This window comes from Abramis brama (assembly GCF_963993115.1).
Source record: "Abramis brama genome assembly, chromosome: 8".
NCBI lineage: Eukaryota > Metazoa > Chordata > Actinopteri > Cypriniformes > Leuciscidae > Abramis > Abramis brama.
This window is the reverse complement of record NC_139970.1, coordinates 36,422,784-36,437,256: the sequence shown is the minus strand read 5'-3', so window position 1 is coordinate 36,437,256 and position 14,473 is coordinate 36,422,784. Positions and strand designations below refer to the sequence as shown.

The window sequence follows — 14,473 nt, the reverse complement described above, 5'->3', positions numbered from 1 at the left end:
GACAAGTACCGGAAATACTTCATATATATTGGTCACAAAACCATCAGATAAAGTGGCTGCTAATCTTATCATTCAATAAATGCTCCATTATTCTCCTGGACTAGTCATCCAGTGGAGAAAAAACATGCTAAATGTTAAGCCTCTTATGTGAGAATCATGGATAACAGGACTATAAACTCACAGTAATTAATGATTCCCTCAATATTTAGACCCGTGTGTCACGGTACATCCTTTGATCTCTGATAATAAGGACATAGATATATGTTTTACCCCATGCTATAGAATTTGTTGTAAAGATACATGCGGTGCCTGCATAGCTCTGTAGTAATTGCTATGGCCATTCACCTGTTACACAGTAACTAGCTCTTTTAGTCAACAACACTGCCAGAGCCTTGACCTATTGACAGAAATTGATGGAATGACTTCACTTTGTTCTTTTCTGATCTTTACACACAATTTTACAGTTTTAAAGTTGTTTACTAAATGAAATAAATAGAAAACTACATACAACAATAGGTCATACTCTGAAATGTGTTGTTACATAATAACATATTCACAATTTGAATCTCACAACAACCCCAAAAAAACAAAAAACAAAAAAAGACAGATAACATGATCACTGCATATTGACAGGGTTTTTCCTGCATTAAACATACTATGGCAGCTGCCAAAAATTAATCTTTGTCCCGCCAAAGATTTATCTGATTTTTGAATGCGACCATATCTGCTGTTCTGCAGTACCGGTGCTCCCGTGAGTGTTTTATGTAAAGCACTCTGTGCAGAGCGTCAAAGGTTTCTATTTTCAATGTGTTTTTGCAGCGTTGAGCTTTGTAGCCAATCAGTTTGTCTCAGCAGGAGTTCTGCACGCTCGCGAATCCTTTCATTATACAATATTTATGTCCTTTCATATACACGTTTTCCTTATACAAACTACACTCACCTAAAGGATTATTAGGAACACCTGTTAAATTTCTCATTAATGCAATTATCTAATCAACCAATCACATGGCAGTTGCTTCAATGCATTTAGGGGTATGGTCCTGGTCAAGACAATCTCCTGAACTCCAAACTGAATGTCAGAATGGGAAAGAAAGGTGATTTAAGCAATTTTGAGCGTGGCATGGTTGTTGGTGCCAGACGGGCCGGTCTGAGTATTTCACAATCTGCTCAGTTACTGGGATTTTCACGCACAACCATTTCTAGGGTTTACAAAGAATGGTGTGAAAAGGGAAAAACATCCAGTATGCGGCAGTCCTGTGGGCGAAAATGCCTTGTTGATGCTAGAGGTCAGAGGAGAATGGGCCGACTGATTCAAGCTGATAGAAGAGCAACTTTGACTGAAATAACCACTCGTTACAACCGAGGTATGCAGCAAAGCATTTGTGAAGCCACAACACACACAACCTTGAGGCAGATGGGCTACAACAGCAGAAGACCCCACCGGGTACCACTCATCTCCACTACAAATAGGAAAAAAAGGCTACAATTTGCACGAGCTCACCAAAATTGGACAGTTGAAGACTGGAAAAATGTTGCCTGGTCTGATGAGTCTCAATTTCTGTTGAGACATTCAGATGGTAGAGTCAGAATTTGGCGTAAACAGAATGAGAACATGGATCCATCATGCCTTGTTACCACTGTGCAGGCTGGTGGTGGTGGTGTAATGGTGTGGGGGATGTTTTCTTGGCACACTTTAGGCCCCTTAGTGCCAATTGGGCATCGTTTAAATGCCACGGCCTACCTGAGCATTGTTTCTGACCATGTCCATCCCTTTATGACCACCATGTACCCATCCTCTGATGGCTACTTCCAGCAGGATAATGCACCATGTCACAAAGCTCGAATCATTTCAAATTGGTTTCTTGAACATGACAATGAGTTCACTGTACTAAAATGGCCCCCACAGTCACCAGATCTCAACCCAATAGAGCATCTTTGGGATGTGGTGGAACGGGAGCTTCGTGCCCTGGATGTGCATCCCACAAATCTCCATCAACTGCAAGATGCTATCCTATCAATATGGGCCAACATTTTTAAAGAATGCTTTCAGCACCTTGTTGAATCAATGCCACGTAGAATTAAGGCAGTTCTGAAGGCGAAAGGGGGTCAAACACAGTATTAGTATGGTGTTCCTAATAATCCTTTAGGTGAGTGTATAAACACGATGTCAATAAGATATTCATTGCATAGCATAGACAGCTTCATTGATTATAAGGAGTTTTCGCAAGAGTGCAGCTTTGTGCACCTCGCGCTATTTCTCACAACCGTGTTTAAATGCGTGATTGAATCCGATTGACAGTGATGAACATCACAATGGACAGAACAAAACAATCTGATACTGTATGTCAAATGATCTGTGCATTAAGCCATGGAGTGTAAATGCTAAATAATACACCTGCCACTTTTTCTTTGTTCATTTTATTTCTACTGTAACTTTTCTATTCAGTCACTCAGGGACTTTTTACATATACATTTACAGATTTTTAAATATAAAATAATTCTAAGAACTTTGTTTTATGATCTGTCCTGACAGTGATTATTTTTTATTTCATGAATAAATAGGATCATTTTGCATTTTTGAGGGGTATTATTGTCAGTACCGGGCTTGCAGTTCACATGTGTAGGGTACTTTGTGTGTGGATTTTTGACCCTGGAAAAACCCTGATTGACACCACTAACTATTTTAGAGTAATAAATAATAAAAAAAAGTTTTTTTTTCCTCATTGTATTTAGAGAGAGCGAAAAGAGGAGTGTGTTTGTCAGAACATCTTCATATCATGTTAGAATCACAGTGTGGCCTTCAGGTTCAGCTTCCTTTTATTCTTTTGTTTGTTTGCTTATGTGGACCATAGGATGATATCTCTAGTTCTGATCTCTGTTTACTCCTTTACACAGACACACAGTGGGTGACACTAAAGTGCCATTTTGCCTGCAGTCGTGCGTGAAGCCGCTCAAGTACGCTATTGCCGTGCACGACCACGGCACTGAATATGTGCACCGGTTCATTGGGAAAGAACCCAGTGGCTTACGCTTCAACAAGCTCTTCCTGGATGAGGACGGTAAGAATTGTAACCATCAGCTTACGCATGACTGCTTGCTTCTATAATCAGGGAACAGTGTCTGCATGTGTCTTACATTTTAAACATGTAACCCTAAGGAACATAAGAAATGTTATTTTCCCACAGAGAAACCCCATAACCCAATGGTGAATGCTGGTGCAATCGTGTGTACCTCTCTTATTAAGGTAAGCATCTTCCACTTGTTTTTTATTTCATTTTCATGTTAGTAATTGCATGTAAAAAACTACTTCTCCTAACTGTACTCACATTTACCTAATTTGATTTAGCCAGAACAGACTATTTGGTATTGGCCAAATGTTGTTGATAAAGGTTACATGTTGTATTTTATAGACTGTATGAATAATTAATTGTGAGCAATGCTGCCTAGACTAAGACCAACTGGTCATCAGTGTGTATTTTAGGCGCTTCTTGTCTTTTCTTTGTTTTAATTACTGTACACAGTACACCTACTCAAGGCCTCCACTTTCATTTCAACTACAATAAGTGGAGATCATCCTGTTTTCAGGACCATTATTGTTAGAAGTCTGTTTGCAATGAATTTCAAGTAAAATTCATCCAGACTTTCTATTCTCCACATTTTTTACACCCTCTCTTGTCACTTGGGCTGGGCGATATAACAAAAAATATATAACCTTATAAATATATTGTATTTCTAAGTTTAGTTTTATATAAATTAGGCATTTTTTGAATGTTTCAGAAAAGGCCCCAAGAGTGATTTACATAAAACTTGCACAAAAAATATGTTCTAATTTAGTATATATTTTGTTAAATTATTTTTTTCTGAAAAAAAAAAGCTGTGGGATTATTTTTTTTTTTTTAGTAGTTCTTTAAAGAAAAAAATAACTACATTTATATTTTCTATTAGGGCTGTCAAAATTAACGCATTAAAAATATTGATCGTTATATGAACCATTCAAATACTTTTAAACCATTCAAACACGATAAGATTTAATTACTTTATTTAATTTCTGTAGCTATATTTCCTTTCCGAATATTACTGTTAGACATACAAAAAAGCACTGTTTACATACATACTGTAGGTCAAAAACAATGAAAACAATATCTTTTTTTGTGACTTGGCCAGTGAAAAAATCAACCAGCCCGACTGAGCCAGTGAAAAAAAATCCTTAGTAGGGTTGGGTACCGAAACCGGGCACCGATATGGAACCGGTTCCCAAGTAACCGGTATGTAACCAGAAGCTTAGGTTTTATTGTGAATTTGTAATGTCATTTTTTTTGTGTTTTGTGTTTAAACTACTTATATTTAGATATTTACTTGAAATTTTTAATATATAAAATAAAAATAAAAAAATTGTTAAATTTTTTTTCAATAAAAAAGCCGTTCTTTAATGTCATTCACCATCGTTTTGAGGCTCTCTTTGTAGTAACTGAAGTATCGGTTCAGGCACCGTTTAGGCACCGGTACCGTTTGAAAAGTATCGTTTTGGCACCGGTATCGAAAAAAAACTCAAACAATACCCAACCCTAATCCTTAGTGTTGAACCTTGTTATATTAAATGCGCAGCCGAATTTTTTAATAGGTTTATGTAAAGATTAATAAGGGGCTTCCGGGTAGTTCTAGGAACTAGCAACCAGGGTGGTTCCACGAGAACTAATTGTTGTGAACTCTGAAGTTATGTAAACCATGCTTGTTTTCTCCTTAGTGTAAAGGTTAAAAGGCCAATCTATCACTGTTTTCCATGTTCATAGAGTTAGTTTTTGGAGTAAACATGTAGGCTATAATCAGTGTGTTTACACAGCTTTTTTAAAAATGGCGGGTACTTGTTTCGTGTGCGTTCGCCCAACGTATACTAATGCCACTGGTAGTTCCTATAGTGCTGGTTTAGACCCTCCTCTGAAGTAGGAGCTAAATTAGTTCCTCCAAAAGGATTTCCTAAGACTAAAATCGTTCCTATTTCCTGCAGTGCGAACACGCCAAAAAACGGGTACTTCCGCCAATAGTTCTAGGAAGGTTACATTGGTATGTTAAAGCTGTTAAATGTTATGCTAAATTTTTTGCTACTTAAGACACTTTTAAAACATTTTCATGAAACTTTACATTAAAATCGATATGATATTCACAGTGTTGCTTGATTTTTATATCACCATAAAAATCAGTGCAAGTATATTGTGAATATCGGATATATCGCCCATCCTTAAAATGCATCATATTACATATTTAGAGTAGTGGGTTTATGAAGCCTGGCTGGTATTTCTTGTAGTTGTTTGCACCTTTTGGTTGTGTTTGTGTGTCACAGCTGATATACCTTGGTCGTTTATGTGTTTTGGTCCATGTGCAAACACACAAGACAAGAAAAACACTCCAGCTGGGTTAATTGTGGTTTTGTAATGCAATGTCTATATTGCCTTGAGTTGACACTCTACAATATGCTCACAGTTGAGCCCTTGTATACAGAATACATGTCTATGTTTTATGCAAAGTTATAATTTCAAAACAAAACACACATACAAATCCGCACACACACATTTCCAGAAGGCTTTTCCAAGCTGGGTAGACAGGAGCTATTGTCATTCTCCGCTTCGACAGGCTTGCATAAGAGAAACTATTCAAATTTGTATGCATTTATGAGGGCTGTCAATTTAATTTGTTAATTTAGTCCAGTAAATCTTACAAAAATAATCTACTTAGTGTCTAGTGCTGCTTTTTCATGGAAAAAACGCTGTAAATGGACAAAACAATACATTGACTTCTAAAGTTATCTTTTGTAATGTCTTTAAAATCTTTTGTTTATCTTCATTTGGGGGCTTTTCTCAGCAAATATGGGTAATATGCAATTTTATTCATTAATTTGTTGCAAACCATGTAATTATTTTGATTAAAATTTCAATTGACAGCCCTAGAATTTATTTGAACCCAGCACCAATTCACACATTAAAAGGATGCACCATCACTCTGCGTGATGAATGTCCGGCATCCTGTAAACTGAAATTCAGCCTCACATCTCCCATCAAACCTGAACTCAACCATTGTGATTGCTCTTCCCATATTGTTCTCCTGTGAATGATAGTGGTGTGACGCAAACTGTCTTTCACCCCTCTGATGTGTTCTGATAGGTCAGTGCTGAATGTAAGTCGTGCCTGTCGGGTTCCTTTGCACCTAAGTAACGCATGACATCATTTCCTCCCCTTCCTTCCGAGTCCTTGAGCACCGCCATGAGCGTGTACTAAAAGCGTGTGATATGCTGTTGAAGGCTCTGTGTGCTGTTTTATGTTGTTGCATATTTTGCAGACGTAGGATCTGTGGGATTTTTTGACCACTGCTGCAGGTCAATGACGTTGGTAATTTTTCCTTTCCATTTTTCCTCCCTCCCCATGAACAAGCCTGGATACTAAAATATCAGTAGTGCCATTGTGTTTCTTAATAAGACGGCCACTGCATAAAATAGAGCATCTGTGCAGGACTAAATGATCTTTAGTGCTGGAAGCTACTGAAGCCCACAGAGGCCATGCGTTATTTTATTCTGAATTTTTTCTTGAGGGCTTGATAAAAAATAATGATGCATGGCCCTTGTGGGTTTCTGAAGTACACTGGGTGCAGTACATTCAGCATTTTTTCATGCAGCTTTTTCCCTCTTGTAAGATATAATGTGCAACAGGGGTGTAAAAAGTACAAAAAGTGTGTGCTTGCATTAAATTATAGGCACTGGGACTTTTTTAAATTGAGTAAAAAAAATGTATTAAACAATATTACAAAGGTTTCCACATTTAATTGTTATTAAATATTAAACAGAATAAAGAAACAAAAGCAGCTCATATAATTAAGTTTTTTTTGTTTTATGACTTTTTGTATTGCTCAAAAAGATTTTGTATGACACAGTTGTTTTCTATTATTTATATTTGTGTTATTTTATTTTTTCATATAAAGGTGCTTTCAAACATGTATATTGTAAAAAGTGTTATACAAATAAATGGGATTGAACCTTTTAGCAAACCATTGAAATTAGCAGCATTATAGACTCTAGTTTAGATCAACAACGGTTCATCTTCAAATTAAATTGCTTTAGGTGTCATGGCTTCTGATTACATTTTAGACTAAAATAGATTTAATTGGCTGAATAAGTATACAATATTGTACTTAAGATTAATTAAATGTATACAAAAATGCAGTTTTTTCCTGTGATGGCAAAGCTGAATTTTCAGCAGCCATTACTCCAGACTTTAGTGTCAACGGTCTCGACCTGTTCCGTGACATTTTAGGGGCGTGAAAATGTAAGTCTGTCCCTACGATAACAGACCAGATAACAGCATGCATCTAATAAATTACACATTCAAGAACATTGTGCAAGTTTACTGCAACAATGGCACCTTGAACTTCAAAAACTTTTGAAAAAACAAGAATTTACTTGATCCTGATGATAAGCGCTCATTGTCACAGTTGTAAACAGGACGGCTTTCTTCTTCCATGAGGGGGTTTGGCGTCACGGCGGCTTTGTTTTCAGGCAGACCGATAAAGAGCTCGACACACACGTCTCCCAGAAAACCTTGAGAATTCAACCAATCAGATGATGACTTCGAAACTCCTGAAGTGTTTCCCAGTTTGTGTGCCATATGCATCAGACGGTCAGCCAACCAGTGGTTGGTCAGTGGGCGGGATGTCCCATCTGAGGCTGAGGCTACATGATCCTTCAGAAATCATTCTAACATGCTGATTTAGGGCTCAAGAAACATTTCTTATTTATTATAAATATTGAAAACAGTTGTTCTGCTTAATATTTTTGTGGAAACAATGATACATTTTGTTTAGAATTCTTTGATGAATAGAAAGAATAAAAAATCATAACAATGTAAAAGTCTTTACTATTTTGATCAGTTTAATGCATGCTTTCTGAGTAAAACTATTACTTTCTTTCAACAACTACAAAAAAAATCTTACCCCAAACTATTAAACAGTAGTGTATATAGAAATGTAATTGAGTAAGAATACAATTTTAAGTGATTAAGTGCAATTATTTGAGTACTTTACACCCCTGATGTTCAGCAATCTAACAGACAGTCAAACAACCACATTAGTCAGTGTTCATTAATGGCAGTAATGTTATCAAGCTCAATGGTTCTTAGCTCTTTGCATTCATTTGATGGGTGTCTAAACCCACACTCAGTCTGGCAGGAAGCTGTAGGTTATTGGACACTGATCCACACTCACTCAGAAACGCATCAACACACAATGCACAGATCCTCCTCACACATCATCTTAAGATGTTAAGATGCTGATTCACATCCACTCTGGTTTTTGACACACTTCTCTGTTTGGCCTACAGGTCTTCATGTACATGTTTAACTCCAGTCTTCGCTCTGTAGCGGTTCATCATCACTTCCTTTGTAGAGCATAACAGTACTTTACTGTAGTAAACATGAAATGATTATTATCCTCTTATTGATTTCTAACAACAGACTACTAACTGATGATTTTAGCATTGTACTGGTAATATTTAAGGAATGATGATTTTAGCATTGTACTGGTATAATATTTAAGGAATGAAGATTTTAGCGTTGTACTGGTAATATTTAAGGAATGAAATTATCAATATCAATATGAGTTGGTTACTCTTCTGATAAATGTTTTCCCCATTATGCTATTTTGAAAATGTATTTTTTTTATCTATTTTAATGATTTATTAGAATAGAAGTATAATAAACACTCAATGAGGGCAAAATATTTTTACATGTCTTTTATTTCTTCCCTCTGTTTTTCAGCAAAGAGCAGGCAATGCTGAGAAGTTTGATTATGTGAGTCAATTAGCAAAGGATTACAATAAATCTTTTCACAGCAGTTGTTGTTGATTAACTTTGATTAACCTATTCTGATTTCTCTTCTGCAGGTCATGAACTTCTTGAAGAAGATGGCAGGAAATGAATATGTTGGTTTCAGCAATGCCACGTATGTTGAGCTGCAATTTCTGTAGATGTGATCATGGATCATACAGTTAAAATAAGTAGTCCACTTTCAATTTCTGTTTTTATGTAATGCATAATTTGTAGGGCTGCACAATATATCAAAATATCGCAAATGTATATATCGCGATATGCATATCGCAACAGCTTGCAATAACGGGTCATGAACAAAAGACAAAGAGAAAATCACTCACTGCTCTTGGCTGAATAACTTTTGTAGCTTTAATAAGAATCAGTATATATTTAATTCATACAGTGAAAACTAAGCAGTGTTTTATTTTTACATTTGATTATTCAGTTTCAGTTGTTAAATAAACCTAATGTAGGCCTTCCTGAACCCCTAAACCCAGTGGTTTGATGTTAAAATAACACTTCTTATGCTACAGTAAAACACTGCTGTTCACTTTCAGAAGTTGTAGGGATGTTTTCTTGCCACAAAAAGAATGTGAAACATGTATGTAGGTCATATAATTTGAAAAATATTTTAAAGATAATTTAAGTTTATTTTACACACTTTAAGCATTATCGTATCGAATATCGCATTATTTAATGAGTTATCGCATAGCGCATTTTTCATCAATATCGTGCAGCCCTAATCATTTGCATGGTTGGTTCAATTGAGGCATCTGAATGTTCACATGATCTATCTTAAATGTTCACCTGATCTAGATTCCAGTCGGAGCGTGAGTCAGGAGACAGGAATTTCGCAATTGGCTACTACCTGAAAGAAAAGAAGGTTAGTTTCTCAGGGCGTTTTTGAGATGGTTAAGTGTCTTTATCACCCTTGATTTATTGCACCCAGCAATCCCTCTATTTCTCTCCTTCACATTTTGTCTGCCTGTTTGTATGCAGTGACTTATTTGTCTATTTAGGGTACATTTACACGACAACTATGTACTAAAGGAATTGCATTTTTCGTGTACAGACGACACCATTGTCAAAACGATGTTGTGTAAACGGCCCCTTACGTTCTGAATTTTGACTTTAACCTTTCGTTCTCTTGTATGCAGTGCTTTCCAGATGGCACAGACATGACTGCTGTTCTGGACTTCTACTTTCAGGTGTGTACTGAGATGACTTTCATTTCTGTGTCACTGTCGGATTGCATCATAAGAGTTATGAACTTGTTGCAAAGCATTCTGGGATAGCATTCCAAAATGTTGACGTTGTAACTGAAATACATACCATTCAAAAGTTTGTGGTCATAATCTTTTTAATGTTTTTGGAAGAAGTCTCTTATGCTCATCAAGACTGCATTTATTTGATCCAAAAAATTATAATATTGTGAAATATTATTGCAATTTAAAATAACAGTTTTCTGTTTTAATATATTTTAAAATGTAACGTATTCATGTGAAGGCAAAGCCATTACTCCAGTTTTCACGGTCACATGATCCTTCAGAAATCATTCTAATATGCTGATTTGGTGCTCAAGAAACATATCTTGTTGGTATCAATGTTGAAAACTGTTGTGCTGCCTAATATTTTTGTGGAAACTGTGAAACATAACAGCATTTATTTTAAATAAATCTTTGTAACATTACAAATGTCTTTACTGTCACTTTAGATTAATTTAATTTCTCCTTGCTGAATAAAATTGTTCATATTTTATTGAAAATATCTTACTGACCCCAAACTTTTAAACGGTAGTGTCTTCCCAGATTAGTCAAAATAGTATGAAATCACATCAAAATTGAAATCAAAGCAAGAGCTTGTGAATCAGAATCAAATTAGCGACTCCCTGTTGATGCCCAACCCTAGAATTGACAGTTCAGGCTTAGTTTGGCATGGCACAAGCATGTCAGAATGCAGTCTGGTGACCCTGTCCCTTGACTCCTATCATGTGCCTCTGAGATCATGTGTTGTGTGTAATGGGATCAGCCCACCTGATCACACACACAAACACACAAATGGTCTCATTCTTAGGTTTTTGTCACCAATAAAATCCATTTCAAAAGCTGCCAAATGAAACCTATTGAAAGGCATCCTGGCCTAATCATATTTCTTATTCATGTGTGTTTATTTGTGATTGCGTCTATATGTGCAGCTGTGCTCCATCGAGGTAACTTGTGAGAGTGCTAGCGTCATGGCTGCCACGCTGGCCAACGGCGGCTTCTGTCCAATCACAGGCGAGCGTGTGCTGAGCCCCGAGGCCGTGCGAAACACCCTCAGCCTCATGCACTCCTGCGGCATGTATGACTTCTCTGGACAGTTTGCCTTCCATGTAAGTTTTTGTGCATGGAGGTTCACACATGCATAAACACACCCACTAAAAAAACAATAGTTCACACAATACGTGTGCTAACTCACCTCCTGTTATTTTGGGGTACTATTTCACAACATAATTTGTACCTCTTTTTCTCTACATTTCACATTTTCCTTGTCATTCTTACCTTTATCTTTGTTCACAACAATATTCAAAGGCCCCATGACATTCCACTTGTTTGTGATATACTGGACGTAGATTAAGGAAAAGGATAGAATTTTACTAAATTTCTACCTGATAAAATATTTTAGAGCTTGAAATAACAAAAAAAAAATATATATATTTATAAAATGTATAAAAATGCCCATGGGGTTATATTTTATTATGACTTTTATTGGACTAGACATTACACTTTTATAATATTTCAAAGAAAAAAAAAAACAGTTCTTGAGGGGGTGGATTAAAATAAGAAATATCTAGCTTATATTAATGTTTTATCTCTGTTTTAAAACATTTTAAGTCCTCGAGGCCCCGCTAGAAGTTTGCTGAGGCCCCTAGTGGGCTATCTATAATGTATGAGAAAATTACAAAAAACATACCACTCTGAAACGTCCTGTGAAATCCGTGCTTGCAAAGTCTGTGCATGAAATCCGTTCTGGACGATCCACTTGTTTGTTAACATTGTCAGGGTCTGAATCGGGCTCGGCTTGGTTTAAAATTTATGCCATCCTTAATGTTCGTGTTCAAGCCAGACTGGGGAGAGAGTTCTGTGATTAATGTAAAATATGTTTAAAAAAATAATAATATAAAAAAATGTGTGTGTATATATATATATATATATATATATAATTATTTTTATTTTTTTTCATGCTTGATCGTTTTTGAACGATCAAGCATGAAACAGTATAGTTTGGGGTTCTAGTACACCCCCAAAATAAAATCAAGACTTCATAAAAGGGAATAATAGGACCCCTTTAAAGTGCACTTTTTCTTTCAAATTCATTAAACAGTTGTATCACTATAGCGCACAGTATTTCAGGACAAAACCCTGTGGCTTATTCCCCAACTACTCATGGTAGAACATACGAAACTGTGGTGTGCAATAATCTTTTCTGGACAAACACACCTTCTGTATATGCTAATCCAAGCACGTTATAACATTAAATATGACAACATAACATGACAAACATAACATGAAAATAAACAACTCTATTCATTCTCAGTGAACTCACCCAGTATCTTCTAGCCAAACACAACATCTTCAACTATTATTCTAGTATTTGTTTGTATATAATTGTTTTATGTTATTTTAATGTATTTAATTTTTGTCCAGGTGGGTCTTCCAGCCAAGTCAGGTGTGGCTGGAGGTATTCTGCTGGTTGTGCCCAATGTGATGGGCATTATGTGCTGGTCTCCGCCCTTAGACAAACTTGGCAACAGTGTCAGGGGCATCCAGTTCTGCACGGTATGTGAATGTTCTTGTTTCTCAACACACCTACACACAATATAAACACTTAAAAATTAATTTTAAAAAGTTCTACTCATGTACTGGAAACTTGATTTTTGTTTTAATGATTACCCAAGATATGCAAGGACATTAAACATGCCTTTGTGAAGAGATGTAAAGTATGTGCTTTTCACATGATAGATGTAAGACGTGTGGGATCGGGCGATATGTCAAACATTTTTATATAACAAATATATCTTACTGACCCAAAAAATTTGAACGGTAGTGTATATTTACCATCAATATAATATATTTATTTATTTTTTATAGAAAGGACATGTTAAATTGATCAAAAGTGACAGTAAAGTGACTTTTACATGAAAATAAATGTTCTTCTTTCTATGTTCTATTCATCAAAGAGTCCTGAAAACATTTACCACAGTTTCTACAAAAATATTAACTAGCACAACTTTTTTTGGTTTCGTGAGAACCAAATCAGCATATTTGAATGATTTCTGAAGGATCATGTGATCATGTGACTATTTAAAAAATAGAAAAGTTATTTGAATTGCAGTAATATTCCACAATCTTACTGTATTACTGCTTTGCTGAGCATAAAAGACTTCTTTCAAAAACATTACAAAAATCTTACCGACCCCAAATTTATGAACGGTAGTTTAGTTGTTTATTGCTATGTTTTGTTATTGTTTCAGTTTAGTTATTTATTCATTTAAAAACAGTGAAAAACTGTGTGTAAAATGATAGATTATTTTTAACTAGATTTGTACAGTATTTTACAGTTGGGTTAATACATTAATATTATATTGAATTATATATTGAAAATTGTCAGAGGCCTAAAAATTATAGAGATTTATTATTTTTGTACTGCTATATTGCCTAGCTGTAGTTACATATCTGCAATCAGTACAAGAAACAGAATTTGTGTTTAGAAATATGCTTTTATGCTTTTCATCTATAGTTAGTCTTCTCTGTTTGCTGCATTTTTGATCCCATGATCCTGTCCTCATGAGTGGTTCCCATCGTATAACTCTGAAATGATCAGAATCTGTCAGTGTTATTTTAAGGTCTTTCTGAGAACCAGCTCTGGTTCAGGGTCTGAATATCTCGACAGCCTCTCAGACCCTTGTAAAAGGTCAAGGAATCTATAATTACGCCCTGTGTGTCTTAAGGAAATCAGACTCCATGTCTGGGACTCATTAGTGGGTACAGTCTGAATCGGAACGACCCCAGGAACAGAACCAGAGCTAATTGGTGGAGTTAATTAAGCAGGGCAGTAAGACCAGTCCAGAATTTTATATCATGGTATAAACAGTTTGACACATTTCTACAGTCTCACAGTCACAGTAAAGACTGGCTAGTCAGGGGGTCATAAAACAGCAAATGGACGTAATATTAGACATTCAGACGTTCCTGCCAACTCTTTCTTCAAATTCAGGGAGTGTTCTGAATATTTGAGCCCTTTAAAATAAATCATAGTTTACAAAGTGAAGTGCAGTTTCAAGGTCAGCTTCAAGGTTTAACTGCTTGTGTTACACAAACTTCAGTGTCTTAAAAGAAAATTTCTGGGTTTCTGATAGTAGAACAAAACGGTAGATGCGGATATAATAATTAATTATTATTAATAACTATTATTTATAATAATAAACTATTATTATTTTACTAATATACACATAATCTATTATTATTACCAATAATAATGATAATAATAATAGTTTATTAGTATAAGGACTTAAAAACATTATCTTAGCTGAAAGGCTAAAATGGAGATGTAGCACATGGTAATTTGCTTCTCAGGTCCTAAGAAAG

General features: G+C 35.7%; 1 protein-coding gene across 4 annotated transcripts in view; it reads left to right on the top strand.

Annotated features, from left to right (window-relative positions):
* The window catches only part of glsb (glutaminase b), a 52,928-nt gene that overhangs the window by 24,720 nt on the left and 13,735 nt on the right, over positions 1-14,473 (top strand). For all 4 annotated transcript variants that reach the window (XM_084121267.1, XM_084121266.1, XM_084121269.1 and 1 more), the window contains exons 6-13: positions 2,896-3,059; positions 3,186-3,244; positions 8,796-8,828; positions 8,921-8,979; positions 9,663-9,729; positions 10,004-10,054; positions 11,041-11,217; positions 12,533-12,664. In XM_084121267.1, the coding sequence (XP_083977393.1) occupies positions 2,896-3,059; positions 3,186-3,244; positions 8,796-8,828; positions 8,921-8,979; positions 9,663-9,729; positions 10,004-10,054; positions 11,041-11,217; positions 12,533-12,664 (742 nt within the window). The remainder of the gene's footprint in view (positions 1-2,895; positions 3,060-3,185; positions 3,245-8,795; positions 8,829-8,920; positions 8,980-9,662; positions 9,730-10,003; positions 10,055-11,040; positions 11,218-12,532; positions 12,665-14,473) is intronic.